The 15,961-nt window shown below is 45.6% G+C and overlaps 1 protein-coding gene across 1 annotated transcript; it reads right to left on the reverse strand.

The window, feature by feature from the left end:
* Positions 1 to 919: 919 nt before the first annotated feature.
* Positions 920 to 1,861, reverse strand: LOC138382912 (olfactory receptor 2T27). Its single transcript, XM_069467523.1, has one exon. It carries the CDS (start codon positions 1,859 to 1,861, stop codon positions 920 to 922), a length of 942 nt encoding a protein of 313 aa, XP_069323624.1.
* Positions 1,862 to 15,961: the final 14,100 nt, after the last annotated feature.

Below are 15,961 nucleotides of genomic sequence, written 5' to 3' on the forward strand. Positions count from 1 at the left end.
AGTAGAAAATGTAGGAGGCATTCATGTTGCAATGACTCTTTTTTTTTTTTTTTTTTACATTGAATCCATTATTCTGGGGTAAATTTTAGTAAAACATTATGAGGAAAAAATAAAGGTAAGTATCAAGGTGCTGGTCTCCTCTAAACTTTGACGTATGCTTTTGGGTCTAGAAGCTATATGGACACAATTCAGTTGAAGAAATTAACTATATAGAGTCACAGTAAGAACAAACATTCTATCTTTGAAATTGTGAAGAAGGAAAAAGAAATTTGTGCTAGTTTTGTTGTCACACCTCAAAATGCAGAAGTGACAGCCACAGTGCATGAGAAGTGCTTGGTTAAGAAGGAAAAGGCATCCAATTTGTGATGGGAAGACATGGACAGAAACGTATTTCGACTGACAGGAGTCTGGCCGGGTACTATCCACGGTTTCGCACATCCACTGGCGGTCTTAGAACATATTCCCGACGGCGGGATCGCTATATTTGAAATACAATCAAAATAATATTTGATGAGTCTATTCCTTGCAATGGTCAAGTGGCAGGGCGTCTGAGGAGAGGCGTTGGTGAGAAGTCAGAAGAGTAGCTGGAGACGACCTTTTCTTCTGCCGAGAGTGAGCACAGCCAGCCAGAGGTTACCACGTGATTTCCAGTAGAACGCACACTTTGTTAAAAGCAGATGGGTGACTGCCCAAACCCCGACTTTATTGCTGCTCCATCCCAAAACTGTTCATTGTTTAGGACCCTCATATCTTTCAAAAAATGACCAAATCCTGAAAACCCCAGTCAATTTTCAAATCCCATGAATGCCCCACAGGTGCTTGTCTTCAGACAGAGAATATTTAAATTTCCAGGTGATGATGAAGGCCTGCACCCTTATTTGCAACCCCCCGCGGCACGTGCAGTTTCTTTAGAAGGCGGTTACTTGCCCGAGGATGCACACCGCCCCAGAGCCCGGCGCAGGGCCCCGCTGACGTCCTTGTTCCTGAGGCTGTAGATGAGCGGGTTGAGCATGGGGGTGAGGATGGTGTAGAAGGCGGACACGGCTTTGTCCTGCTCAGGAGTGTGGTAGGACTGGGGCAACACGTACGTGTACATGGCCGCCCCGTAGAAGAGGCTGACGACCAGCATGTGCGAGGAGCAGGTGGCCACGGCCTTCCGCCTGCCCCGCGCCTCCCTCATCCTGCAAACGGCGAGGAGGATTCTCGCGTACGAGGCGCAGACCACAGAGAAAGGGATGAGGAGCATGAGGATGCAGCACACGTACATGGCCGTCTCGTAGGCCGCCGTGTCGCTGCAGGACAGCTTCAGGAGGGCGGGGACCTCGCAGAAGAAGTGGTTGATCTCCCGGGAGGCACAGAAGGGGAACTGCATGGTGACCGGCGTGAGCAAGAAGCCGTCGGCGGAGCCTCCCAGCCAGGCGGCCGCCACCATGAGCAGGCAGACCCTGCGGCTCATGAGCACGGGGTAGCGCAGGGGGCTGCACACGGCCACGTAGCGGTCGTAGGCCATGAGGCCCAGCAGGAAGAACTCGGCCCCCGCCAAGGTCAGGTAGAGGAAGTGCTGGGCCGTGCAGCCCGCAAAGGAGATGGCCCTTTGGCTCGTCACCTGGTCGGCCAGCATCTTGGGCACGATGGTGGAGATGTACAGCACGTCCATGAGGGACAGCTGGCTGAGCAGGAAGTACATGGGCGTGTGCAGGCGGGGGTCCGTGTGGATGAGAAGGATCATGACGGCGTTGCTGGCGAGGGCGACCGCGAAGACCAGGAGAATGAGGGCGAAGAGAAGCCCGGGGAGGCGGGCGCCGCGGAACAGGCCCAGCAGGACAAAGTCTGCGTACACGGAGTAATTGCCCGGCTCCATGGCGCTGTGCGGTCCACGGGGGAGAGAGGGGTATGAGAGGGAGAGTGAGAAAAACGCCCGGTTTGCCTGGGACCGTACGGTGTGGTCCTGCACGTACCGAAAGGTACAAATCTCATCTCATGAAGCCCAAAACCTAATTTCCTGAAAAAACAGGCTGAGCAGGATGCTGGATTGCATGTATCATGTCACATGACACCTTCATTCATTCGAGGACAGTATGTTTGCCTTGCTGACTACTGCCTGCTCGTTCAGAGGTGGCGATGAAGCAATTTTATGCCCTTTTGTTCATGAACACCTATGTTTTCTCTCTCTCAAGCGCAGTCTTACACTGAGGAGGCTGCACGTGAAACAGGCGGAGACGGAGCCGGCCTGACGGAGCGGAGAGTGGGGCCTGAGGAAGGCACGTCCCCTGCGCGCCTCCCTCCCTCCCCTCGGCTCCACTGTGTCATAGACTCCGCTTTGAAAACCACCCAGCGAGAGCATGCGTTTTGCCTATAGAAGGATAACCATTTTAATTTTACCTACTGTATAGCATTCTTGACACTTTTGTACATTGTAAAGCTTGAGTGCTTAACTTCTATCTAGTAGATATTGGGTATTTGAAAATAATGATCCTATGTTAAAGAATAAACCACAAGAGCTCTGGGAAACAATCTGACAATTAGTAGGAAGAAAGCAATCAAGGGAAAAATAATGTTTAAGGTCAAGTCATGTTTTTTTCCCTTCTTTTAGCAGAAAACTGCTGATTAATAGCATACAACTCAATTAGCATGATTAAGTGAGATGGGAGAAATAATGTACAACTTTTTAATAGAAAAAGGAATGGAAAAATAAACTGATTTAAATAATACTGGAGGTCTTGTCTCCCAAAAGAGGGACTTTTCTCTTAAACTTGAAGTTAGACTATGCATATATAGCTGTATTAGCTCAATAATATTTTACCACGTTTATGAACACACGGTTACTCGGACAGCACTGACTCAGCCTTGTTCGGATCTGCACTGCCCAGTATGATGGCCTAAGTCTCACGAAGCTGTGGAGCACCTGGAACATGACCGTGCCCGGCTCAGATGTGCTGTGAGTATAAATTACATTAAGAATTCAAAGATTTACAAAAGTATAGACAACACAACTCAGTAAACCTTTTTATATTGATTACATGTTAAAATCATAATATTTTAGATATATTGGGATGAATAGTATAGATTAAAATTACTTTCATCTGTTTCTTTTTACGTTTTTAATGTGGCTACCACAAAATTTAAAATTAATCTCCCTGGCTCCCCTAAGATTGCCACTGGAGAGCACTGGTCTAGAGGCATCCCTTTCCCAGCATATGACAGCCCCAAATGTCCTCATCCAAACAAGTTCCCCAGAATTGAACACATCCAAAATTAGACAGAATTGACCAAAACTTTCAGGTGTAATACCAAATTAGAAAAGTAATGATGTTACTGGTGTACACTGACCTACAAATAATAGTAAGAACACATTAATAACAGAGTATTTAGTGATTCATAAAGATCATTTACCTTTTGCAACCACCTTAACTAGACCATGGCTTTATCCATTCTACGGATGAAAAAAAGTGAGTCTCAAAGGTTAAGAAGCACATGGTTCTAGTTAACCAGTGACAGTATTATTACCCTATGCCCATTTCCCAGTAAGCCAAGGTAGACATCAATTCATTCATTCCCCAAATATTCCCTGAGTCACCCTGGGTAAGTCAAAGATTTAAGTTCTATAGGCAGTTGAAAGAATGTGTAAGGCTGGGTCCCCTGCCTTCAAGGAAGCTTGAATTGAGGCAAGTTAAAAACCCTCACAGCTTATATGGCTGCAAGTACATTTTAAAAATAGTCTTGATTGGACTTCTGGAGTTCTGACTTCTCCCTCCCTGGTGTGTTATGAAAAAGGTGAAAAGGTCAGAAGGTTGTGAGAGAAAGACAATGGAAGCAAATGGGAGCGGAGGCCCAGTGGCTGGTACATGAGAAACTCACACCAAGGCCCCTCTGTGGCTTTTGCCACAGTTAGGCCAGGAAGCACGGATGAGTAACTGTGAAAAGTAAATTCTCAGCCAGGCTTTTACTGATGTGACCCACATTATGTCCTGATACACTTTTCTGCTTTCTCGCTTTTGATGATGTGCAGCTTTACATTATAGCTTTTCACCAGCTATTTCACTGATGTGTGTCCTGGTTCTATTATTCTCCTTTTTTTTTTTTTTTTTTTACTATGTTAAACCACTGGGGAAATTAAAAGTAAACAGTTCAGCAGCAATCCACATGACGGAGAGAGGCAAATGCCCATCCTGCCCTGCCCCTCAATAATTTAATAAAAACAAGCTCCTTGGAGGGCTGTGCTCATTATTTTGCTACGAATCCAGAGGATGGTAGATGGTTAGCGGAGGCCAAGAGCTGTGACTGCTGTTGGTCCATGGGGAATATTTAATAAAGCCCAACAGGGACAAATGGACCTCAAAATCTCCCTAACAGGGTAGAGGTGTCCCCAGCTCTGACCACGAATATTCCTGGCACTGAAACTCACTAATGACACCCTGGAGATTTCCAGCACTCCTCACAGAGGGAAAAGGGAAATTTCAGTGGCTCATAATTACTCTGTAATTACTCAGATTTTAAGAGCATCTTCCTCTCACTCTGTCGGTCTTGATTCATGCCCTGTATTTAAAAAAGTACAGAGCAGTATAACAGCATTTAAGAATATTTGGAAAATAAGAAAAAAAGAAAGGAACCAACTGGAATGCTCTATGCCCCCATATAATAATTATTTTGATGTCTATGAATAATTTGAAACTTTACTGTCAATTTTATATATATATATTTGATAGTATATAATGCACCTCTCCCATGTAGATGTGCAGTCTTTACACAGAATATTCTTGTGATTGATTGATGTGACATGCACTTACTTAATTATTCCTCTGTCAGTTGACATTCATGTCACTTCTAAGTTTGCTTGCAATATACAATATTATGAGGCTAATTCTCTGGGATAGTCCATGGAAGATGGGTTATTTGAACTTAGAAGTCCATCTCCAAATTGTTAGACAAAGTTGACCAGGGAGGGTCAACTCAGCCTGTGCAGAGCACACTCAGCCTGTGCTTGCCCCAGCATTTAGTCCTGGGATCTAAACGTGCATTAATACCAATTTCTTTCATTACTAAGAAACTTGGACATATTATGTGTATGTTTTTGTCTTTCTATTACTTATTTTAGGATTTGATTGTGTATGACCATTGCACAACCTTTGTCCTTTTCTATACGGAGATTTCTCAAAATCAGTGTGTTCTCTTTATAGAATAAGGACACTCATTTGTATGTACTATTCATTGCAACTATTATACACAAACTATTATGCATAGTGGCAAGTTTACATTTAAGGCAGAAAAGTTTAAAATATTTCTGTAGTTAAGACATTTATTTTGTCCCTTTATCCTCTAAATTTATTTTGGAAATCTGTTCCCCATCCAGGCATGTGGTTAATATGCAATTCTATTTTAATTCAACTATCATACTTTTAAAAATGTGCATAACATTTTAATACATCTAAAATCTATTTTGGTCTTTGTTGAAAATTATGGAATTATTAGTTTCTTTATAAGGGCAAGCATATAACAGATTTTTCCTTTATGATCATGCCAATGAATTCTAATTTCTAGTTCTTCAAATAAGCAAAACAGTTCAAGTGTGAATGATGCATAGAAATGACTTCCTCACTGAGGCTCTACCACGTCTTTCTGTTGCTGTAGTAACACTTCATCATAGGTGAAATTAATGTAATTAATTAAATGCAGATACGAAATGTAGGTAGTAAAAAAGAGATGAGCATTAAGCGAGCCTTAAGCAAAATTGTAACAGCTGTGACAATTAAGTTTTGGAATCTTATTGTCTGTATCTTTCCTCTGTATATAGCAGAATGAATGGCAGGTAGCAAGGTTCCTTTTTTCTTTTTCTTTTTTGATGTTGTCATTCTCCTGTCAAACTCTGCTCTGTGCCCAAGGTTGGCGTACTCCTTGCTGGCCATCTGGGAACATGTCTGAGAGCGCTGAAAGGCTAACCTGGACAGGACTTGAGGACAACTGGCATAAACAGGGACTGTCTTGGGAAGACAGGAATAAACGGTGACCCTCACTATACAGCATTTAATCCTCTGTGCAGCTGAATCCGTTATGTGTCCTCCCCAGCAGTGTTTCCACATGAAGTCTCTGTTCTAGTTGTGGAATAAAAGGGAGTTTCTTGGGAAGACAGGAATAAACGGTGACCCTCACTATACAGCATTTAATCCTCTGTGCAGCTGAATCCGTTATGTGTCCTCCCCAGCAGTGTTTCCACATGAAGTCTCTGTTTTAGTTGTGGAATAAAAGGGAGTTTCTAAAATAAAATCCCTGGGGGAATCTTCAGAATGGTAGAGAAAGTTTGCTTAAAGCAAAGGGACCATCCTCCACTCTGAAAGCAGAGCCAGGGTGTGATCACCTTCTCAGTTAAGTCTCAAGAAAATGACCCCCAGGCCTTCCCCTGTCTAATCCCTCTCCTGAAACCGCTTTGGCTTTGGCACCACTATGTGGTACCGTGAACATTACCAAGGTTTCGGGTCAGAAACCTGGTTTTCCATCCTATCTTCGTCATTTATAAGCTTCTGGATGTCTGGCAAGCCTCTCACACGTTCTGTGCTGTCTCCAGTAATTTCTAAGTGTAAAATAAGAAGGTGTGGTGCAGCAGTTTCTTGGAGCAAGAGATGGAGGGTTTTCCTAACTAAAGTGTTTTTAGAAATATTTATGAATTACCTGAGAAGGTGAAATACCACAAACAAATGAGATAAATTCCTCTTCCTATAAACATTTTAAAATCATATATATGAATATCCTGTTCCAACAAGGAAAATTTTATTGAATCTTTACATTGAAACAAATCAGTATGAAGTTGCCTGAGCAGAGAGAACAGCTGTGTTCTGATGTACGCAGCGGGTAACTCAGTCCCTCCTGTCAGCTGAGAGAAGAAATGAGGTCAAAAGATGTAAAGTTTACACAAGTAGCACTGATGCACAAATACCTAAAATTAGAATTCTGAGACATACCAACTTCAATATTCTCCAGTACTTTCTTGATTTTAACCAACTTTCCAGAAAGTCTAGAATCTGCTCATTAAAGCATCCTATGATCGATTGATATCAAGTTCCCAAAGTTGCTTACCTTGTACAGAGCTTCCCCAGACCTGATGATCTGAATCTAAAGATCGAGGACCGACTGTTCAGAGAAAAATCTTACATAACTAAAGTAGTAAATGTAATTGTTCAGCATTTCTTTTCATCTAGTAAGTGTGGGCAACTAGGAGGCGCAGATCAGACCTTCCAAACTGAAGCCTTTCTGTATTCTGAAGTGAAGCAAAGAGGAGAGGAGAGTGCAGGCAGGGAGTGACTGTGAATTCAAAGAATAAAAATGGTGCCGTGGCTTCAGCATGGAGTTACATCTTGTTGCAAAGGGTAAGGGTCAGTCTCTAACTGAGACCCTCTGAAATGAACAAGCATAGGTGAATAGACTGGGGACCTAGAGCCAGACAAGCCTGAGTCTCCAAATTCCTAATGATGATGATGCTAGCGAAGTTGACAGCAGCTACATTATGTAGGCTGCTAAAATCAAAAGGGACCTAGTGACTTAAATAGTATAGCTTGCATCATGGTGGTGGACCAGTACTCCCATGTGGAAGAAAAATTGACATCTGAGTATCTGTCCCTGGGGGTCTTTGTCCCTAACCTACAATGACACAGTTCACATAAATGTGACAAGCTCCCTCCTTCACCTTACTTTTTTTTAATTTAGAAAAATGTAAACTTTCACATTATAAAGAATTATAAAAATTAAACCCCCACATAAATCAAGTTACAGGTAGTTTCAAGTCAAATTAAAGTAATTACTTTCTCTTTTATTTTGTCCATGGAATTGTTTTGGAAATTCGTTTCCTTTTTTACATCTCCAATCTTTAGGCTTTCTCTCTGTAAAGAATAAAGAAAATCTGATGCTCCTAGGAAAGGAATGTCTTGCTGAAGACACAGCATTTTGGGCCCCACGTGGTATATAATCACCTTGTCTTTCCTACTACTTGTAATACATTAAAAGAAAACTTTCAGCATCAGAAGGTGCTTAGAATAGATGGTGAAATGAGTAAAAGGAATAAGAAAACCAGATCTCTGGGTTACTTTAAGAGCAATAAGATCTCCTTTTCTCTCTTTTCCAATGTTCTCACAAGTGCCCAAACTTTAATTTTGGGAAAAAATCTTAGACCATGGGACTTCACTGTGATATTATCTACCCCTGCATTATCTCAGCTCTTTATGAAATGTCAACCTAAAAGGAAGAAGCTGAGGCAACAATGACATACGTGGAGAGTTTATTTGGGCTGAGCTTGGGAACTGCAACCCAGGAGCATAGATTCTAGTTGCCTCATACACACTCCGATTAGCAGCAGTTACAAGTGGATTTTTAAAAGAAAAGAAGAGGCAATTCCTAGGCTATTTACCAATAATTTGTTAGAATAACATAAGCTATTTATGGTCTATACCATATTTATGGTCTATGGTCTATGTATCACAAATTCCAGGAACAGGAAGATAATGGAGGAGGCAGCTAGCCAGGGACAAAATGCCCTCGAACAATCGCACAGGCGTGAGTGCAAGTCCCACACTGGTGTCTGTCTGAGCCTAACGACTTCTGCACGCTTCACAGTGCTCAGACTGCCCTGAGCTAGTTTTCTTTTCTCACATGCAATTCACATTTATATCACTCTGGTGTGTTAATGAGTGGGGGCTAGAACTCAGGTTTTCTAAGCTGCAAGCTTATGTGATTTGGGGGCCTTCTTTAAGGAAAAGGCTACAAATCATGACTACATAGTTAGGTACAATAAAAAATATTCTCTCAGGATGAGAAAAGAAATCCCAACAAATTACAAATTTAAAAAGCTGACAAGTACCAAAAAGAAATCCAGGAAAACACTCACATAATCTTGTCATTTAACTGCCTGACACACTGCTTTTTACCATTTTTTCCAACAATGTGAGAAAAGAAAAACAGCTCCGAGTGTTAGATCCGGTTCCCCTTGGCCCCAGGAACAGAGAGGCAGAGTCACTGAGGCTGCAAAAAGGCAAAGGAGTTTATTAACTAGCCCCAGGCCAGGGTCCAAATTCCAGAGCACCAACGCAGTGGCCTCTCCAGGAACTAGGACCCCGCCCTGGGGTAAAGATTAGGCTTTTATACTTTTCTGTATGCTAGTTTTCACACGACACGTTATTCTGCACATAACATGTTAGTCTGCACATGACATACTAGTCTGTACACGACACACTAGTCTGCACTTTATCCCCCTTCAGTTTATTTGTTCCTTTTGTTTAGAAGTGGCTGATCACGTTGGCTTTAGGTTTGTTGACTCTAAGTTTTGGGCTTTTTGCACTGGCGCCAGTTGTAGTTAACGTCATCCAGGGGAAGAGGAGGGTCTCCGACGGGGGGAGGGGGGCTGTTGTTGTATACCTTCTAGTTTTTGGTTACAAGCGATACTGGGAACACACGCCCTGCACAAGCCGTTCATGTGCTGATCAGGTCTTGCTCTTCTTATCTACTTAGTTGGTTGGAGGGCACCTGGACTCTCCAGCCCTTTATCAGAAAGCAACTTGCAGTTACCTCCCCAAGGCTTTGTTTTCCTTTACTTTAGTGAAGCCTGCCATGGCTCCACTTACGCTAAGCACCAAGCCAGCAAGCCATATATACAGAAGCAGAACTAGGCTTCTCACATCCAGGAAGCCTAGTCTATCGTGGAGTTACCTTTGTTCTTATCTCTGTTTTTCATTCTGATTAACTATATTTATTAAACAACTAAAAGCAAGCATAGTCACAGAAGCGAATAGCATCAGTTAGAATCAAAGAGAGCACACATTTTCCTACTATCAATTCCCGTTCTTCACGAGCAGTCTGATATCCATGAGGTACACAAAGTTTATCAGGTCCAGAGATACATGAGTATGGGACATCAGTCACAGGCTCCTATCCCCAAACCATGCTTGGTGACACTTGTTTAAAGGCATTGTGTCCCTGACTTGCTGGTTCACCCATTATCTTCATGTTCCTGGAATTTGTGATACAAAGAACAATGTACAACCAATCCACGGCTTATGTTATTTTAATATAAATTCTTGGCAGACATCTTTGGAACTGCCTCTTCTTTTGTCTTTAGAAAACCACTTGTAAATGCTGCTAATGGAAGTGTCTATTCAGGACATCTTGAATCTACGCTCCTGGGTGGCCATCCTCAAGCTTTGAGCTGGAATAAACTCTATACTTAATCATGTTTTCTGAATCTCATTATTTAAGGTTGACAAATGTTTAGCTGAATACTCTGTATTTGCACTTTATAAGACTGGGAAATGAAAAATAGCTCAGAGCAGTGTGAGTTATGCGAGGCATGCAGAGTGTATCAGACTCAGAGAGAGACAGGAGACATGAAGTCTCCTGTGGGACTTCAGTGCTTGGGGGCAGCTGTTAAAAGGCACTTTGCTTTGTCTTTTCTTCCCTGTCATTTCTTGACTGGCTGCCTCAGCCATTATGTTCATGTCCTTGGATTTGTGCTACAAAGAACAATGTACAGCCAGTCAATAGCTTGTGTTATTTTAATGTCAATTCCTGGTAATTATTTTCTTTAAAAACCCACTTGCAGTGGCTGCTACTCTAAGTATTTTCAGGGCAACTTGAATCTATTCTTGGGGGTTGCAGTGCTCAAACTTGGCCCAAATAAACTCTCTGGTTATATTAATTTTGCCTCAGTTTTTCCTTTATGTCAACATAACAATATCATTTTCTACTGAGAGAAAAGAAAGACAATTCAGTCTTTTTAATATGGTTGGCTGATTTTTTTTATTTTTTAATTTTTGATACTTTAGAAAAATTGTTTTTGTGTCTCCTACTTTTTTAGGATGGGGTCCAATTTAAGAGAACTGCTATGAAATTGCTTTCATGTACTACCTGCGTCAGCCTATGCTTTCCGAAGCCAACCTTAGAAAATACGTACAGCCATCACCGTCATCCATCTGCAGAACTTTTTCATCATCGGAAACAAAACCTGTACACCCATTAAACACTAGCTCCATTTCCGCTCCCACTAGTCCCCAGTGGCCTCTGTTCTCACGATTGCTGGAAACACCGGGGAGGAGCGTCCGAGGCAGGGGCAGGTGGAAAGTTCCCAGGACGTCTGTGGCAGCCTGGAAATGGCAAGTGTTTAGGGTTTTTATGGGCGGTTTCGGGGGGCCTCCCCTCCCCAAAAAAGGGAGCGTGGGACTATGTTGCATGAGCTGGAAATACCTTGCAAGAGCAGGATTCCGAGTTTTGGCTGTGTCTGAGTTTTGGCTGTGTCTGAGCAAGGGCCCCAGTGGGGAGGTTGAGGGTCCAAAGGTCAAGCTCCCATAGAGTTTTCTGCTGGCCTCCAGGTTCAGCCTGACCTTCCAGCCTTTTGTTTTTATGGAATAGGGGTGAAGCCATTCTTCTGTGATTGCTTCCTGTTGAACAGGGACGCTGACAGGAGGCGGCAGGCAGCCATGGATAGGCTGGTGACACTGATCTTCTGTGGCCTGGATTAGCGGCTGGTGTGGTGTTGAGGCCTGTAACAGCATCATTTCTCCCGGAGATTGCTTAGTAAAGGTTTGAATTTGATTGTGAAGGAATTTAGAGAAACGTTGGCGGATACAGGGACAAACATTAATATGAGAGCTGTGATGATTACAGGAGCCAAGAAGGCAAGAGCCTGGGCAGCCATCCCTCCAGAAGAGGGTTAGTCCGGGGTATCTGTTCTGTCTCGGAGATTCTGAACTTGCTCTTGCAACTTGCTAACTGCTTCCCAGACTAAGCCTGATTTATTGGTGTAGAAAGAGCATTTTTCCCTTAGGAAGATGCAAAGACCCCCTGTCCCGCTGTTAGGAGGTCTAGTCCTCGACAGTTTTTTGAGACCACTGAAGCTGGAGAACCTGAGTGATCTTGTACCTGGTGTCTCGTCACATTGTCTGTGGAGAAGAGCTGAGCCAGTGTGCCGCTGTGTTTTTCTGGAGAGGGTTCCTTGTCCCGGGGAGAGAAGGGCCAGCTAGAGTGGCTCCAGTGAGGGCCTGCAGGGTAGGGGTTGCTTTGACTCCTCCGTGGAGAGGAAACATTTGCCAAAGGGAAAATTTTGCAAATGTCTAAACAGAAGCAAGTGGAGTCGGGGGGACAGGTAGTGAGAGACAAGTGTTAACGGTGTCCCCAGAAGATAAAAACCAAGGGGGAAGGTTAGTAGGGTGGGGAGGTCATCCTTGACAGAAAAAGGAATTTATAAAATGGATTCCTGGAGCAGAGAGACGGACAGAGGGAAAGGGTGGTGAAGGCTGGGTGAACCCGGGTGTGGAGGAAGGGGCCTTATGGCCTGAGGGGTAAGTGATGGTGGTAGTTACGTTACAAGCTTGTGACTGTCCCGTGGCTGCGCACATGCAGGACAGACAGGGACTTGGGACTTGGTGTGGGTGTGGGTGCTGATGGGGCCTGCGGCGCATCGGGCAATGCGGTGCTGACTTGAGGGTAGCCAGGAACACGCCGAGGGATTCTCTTGCCTTTTGCTGACACTGGCTTGGGAAGGAGCTGTGTTGGGTTTCACGCCGTGAGGAGAAAGCAGGACCCTGGTGGACGGTAAGGAATCAGGAGGCTGAGATGCTTGTCCAGGCTTGGCTGGAACTGGACAGTGGTGAACAGGCTGGGGGACATTTTAGGCAGCTCCAACAGTTTGGGGCAAGCTGGGGGGAGGTTCACTTGAGCAGGTGGTGGGATAGGGTAAGAGTTTGGTTTAGATGGTGTGGGAAGGGTTGGGAAGGGGAACATTTTGGGATATTAAGGGTAAGGAGAAATGTTATGAGTGAGCAGTGATATCGTTTCACTTATGGTTAATGAATGTGAGGTGGAAGGACTGAATGCAAAGGAGGAAGATGATGGGTTGCTTTGTGGGATAGCATGTCACAGAGGTTTCTGGAGGGGAAAGCTGTTATTGGGTGGCCAAATGGGAGGCTTTTGCTTTGTTTTTTAAGGAGTGCTGTGCTGCCAGGGCTCTGAGACAGGCCGGCAGCCCCCAACCATGGAATCTGACTGCTTAGATCCGTGTGCTGTAACTTGGGGTCAGACCCCAGGTCTGGACTGAGAAGTCCAGCCGTTATTCCCTTCCTCTCATCTGTGTATAATTAAAAGGGTTTGTCAAAATTAGGAAGGATGAGTGCTGGGGCAGTGATAAGGGCTTGTTGGAGGTCTTTGGAAGGTGTGCTGAGTGGGAAGGTGGAATCCAAGGGCGCTGAGAGAGAGCCCCTGGAAGCCTGATAAAGGGGTTTGGCACGGAGACCGAAGTTGGGAATCCAGATAAGGAAATATCCGACCAGGCTGAGAAAAGAGAGAAGTTTCCTGCTGGAGACAGGTGGAGACACAGAAGAAATTAGGGATTTTCGGTCGGTGGTGATTGCCCGATGTTGGGGCGTGAGAGTGAGTCCCAAATATGTGCCTTGAGAGGAGGGAATTTGGGTCTTGTGGGGGGATACTCGATATCCTGTTGTTGCTAGAAAGGTTAGAAGGGTGGCAGTGTGTCGGCGGGAAAGTTCGGAGGAAGGGCTGCTTAGGAGAAGGTCCCCTACATGTGGGAGAAGGTGACGGGGGTTTAGGTCTGAAGCAGACACGTCGGATGCCAGGGCCTGACCAAAGAAGTGGGGGCCGCTGGGAATCCCTGAGGGAGGGCTGTGCATGTTAGTCGGGGTGACTGGACAGAGTCAGGATCCTCCCATGTGAATGCAAAGAGATTTCAGGAGTCAGGGTGAGGCACGGTGAGGAGAGTGTCTTTGGGGTCAAGCACAGTCCAGTGGGTGGCAGCGGGGGGAAGGAGGATGGGCTGGAGCATGGGTGGGAACTGCTGGGTGGGCAGGGTACGGCCTGGTTAATGATTCTAAGATCTGGCACTGGGCAGTGGGACCCATCGTGTTTCTTTCTTTCTTTTTTTTTTTTTTGAAACAGAGTCTCACTCTATTGCCTGGCTAGAGTGAGTGCCGTGGCGTCAGCCTAGCTCACGGCAACCTCAAACTCCTGGGCTCAAGCGATCCTACTGCCTCAGACTCACGAGTAGCTGGGACTACAGGCATGTGCCACCATGCCCGGCTAATTTTTTCTATATATATGTTAGTTGGCCAGATAATTTCTGTCTATTTTTAGTAGAGACGGGGTCTTGCTCTTGCTCAGGCTGGTCTCGAACTCCTGACCTCGACTGTCGTGTTTCTTAATGGTAGAATTAGAGTAGTATAAGGGGAATTGGTGTGTTTTAAGCAGTTTTGAGAGAGAAGGCGATTGATCATAGACTGAAAGCTTTTTTTACTCTTAGGGAGAGAGGATATTATAACTGACAGGGGTGAGAAGAGGGGTCCTTTCGGTGGATTTGGACTGGCCTGTGATGGGGGCTACGGAGGGAGCAAAGGTGTCCTGGACTATAGGGTTAACCAGAAGGAAGAGCAGGTTCTTTTGAGCCAGGTGTGGTGAGGAGGAGGAGGAGGAGGGAGAGGCCTGGGCTACGTGATAAGGGAATGAGCGTAAGGGAGGCTGGGGATTTGGAGAAGATATCTCAGCCTAAAATGGGTTGGGCCACTGGGGATGATAAGAAGGAGTGGGCGAAGGGCAGGTTAGGAGTGAGCAGCTATGGGGTGGCATAGAGAGGGGTTTTGAAATGAGGCCATCAACCCCCACAAGGGCCATGTCTGAAGGGCCAGTGGGGCCTGTATTTGCCCGGGGCATAGTACATTGCCCTCGTATCTGTTAGAAAGGAAGTTGGCCTCCCTGCCACTGTCAGTGTCACCCTGGGCTCCCTGGAGTTATTCTGCTGGGGCTGTGTCACCCGGGCAGCCTCAGTCTCAGAGGCCAAGCCCAGAAGGTAGGGAAGGTTGAGGCCAGGAGTCCTGTTGTCCAGAGGGAAGGGATGGGACTCTACCTTGAGAGATTTGGTTGCAGTCCATCCTCCAGGGGCCATTTTTGCCACCATTATGACAGGGGCCAGGGGGAGGCCTAGGGTCAGGGAAAGCTTTTGCCCAGTGACCTCTGTACTGTATCTAAAGCATGGTCCAGGCGCCATTTTGGCCCCAGGTAGGCCATTTATGTCCTTCATGGACAGGTGCGTTGTTGGTAGAGCCCTGGATAGCTGCCGCCGGCAGTGGGTCTCTAGCTCTTCCCTCTTTTGTTTCTCCAATTTTTCTTTCTGATCCCAGTTATTAAAGACCTTGAAGGCCAGGTTCAGGAGGGCCTTTTGTGGGGTTTGAGGGCCTTCGTCTAATTTTTTTGAGTTTACGTCTTATGTCTGGAGCATATTTGGAGATAAAATGTGTATTTGAAACTAAGGTCCCTGGGCCGAGGTAGGGTTTATGGTGGTGTATTTTAGTAGAGCCTCCGTTAGGTGAGAAGGGGAAAGAGCAGGCTGACTTCTTTAAGATTTTCATAACTGACTGCCTTTCCGAGGCCTGTGACAAGGCATGAGGTCGCATGGGCCCCGTGACGGCAGCCAGGTGCTCCACTTTGACAGTCCCGATCGGGGCCTTCCCGGGGGCTGCCCTGCTCCCTGCGGCCTGGGGAACACCACCAGCACGGCCTGGACAGCCGTCTGACTCCTTCCACCCCCTCCGGGTTAAGGTAGGGGAGAGGATGACAAAGAGGTCCTGCCACGTCACGTCATAAGACAGGGTGAGGTATTCAAGCTCTTTGGTGTAAGTAGTGGGGTCTGTGGAAAAGGAGCCTAATATCGTCTCTATCTGAGAAAGGTCAGACATAGAGAAAGGGACAAGAACCCGAGCAATACTCTTGGCCTGGCCGCCTCACGGAGAGGGAGGGTGGAGGATGGCTGTGGAGCACTGGGGTGGTTGGGGTAGATTTGGTGGTTTTCAGGAGATGAAGCTTGAGGACAGAGCATAAGCCAGGGAGGCTAGTGGCTGGGTCCGAGTCTTTATCTCAGTAGGTGGGACGGGAGGGGCAGGGGGCTGGGAGGGTCAGAGTAGGACCTGGCAGGAAGAGCAAGAATGGA

This window comes from Eulemur rufifrons, chromosome 4 (genome assembly GCF_041146395.1).
Source record: "Eulemur rufifrons isolate Redbay chromosome 4, OSU_ERuf_1, whole genome shotgun sequence".
In the NCBI taxonomy this organism is placed as follows: Eukaryota; Metazoa; Chordata; class Mammalia; order Primates; family Lemuridae; genus Eulemur; species Eulemur rufifrons.

Excerpts from the sequence above, each read along its gene's own strand:
- LOC138382912 (XM_069467523.1), bottom strand. The coding sequence starts at position 1,861 with ATGGAGCCGGGCAATTACTCCGTGTACGCAGACTTTGTCCTGCTGGGC.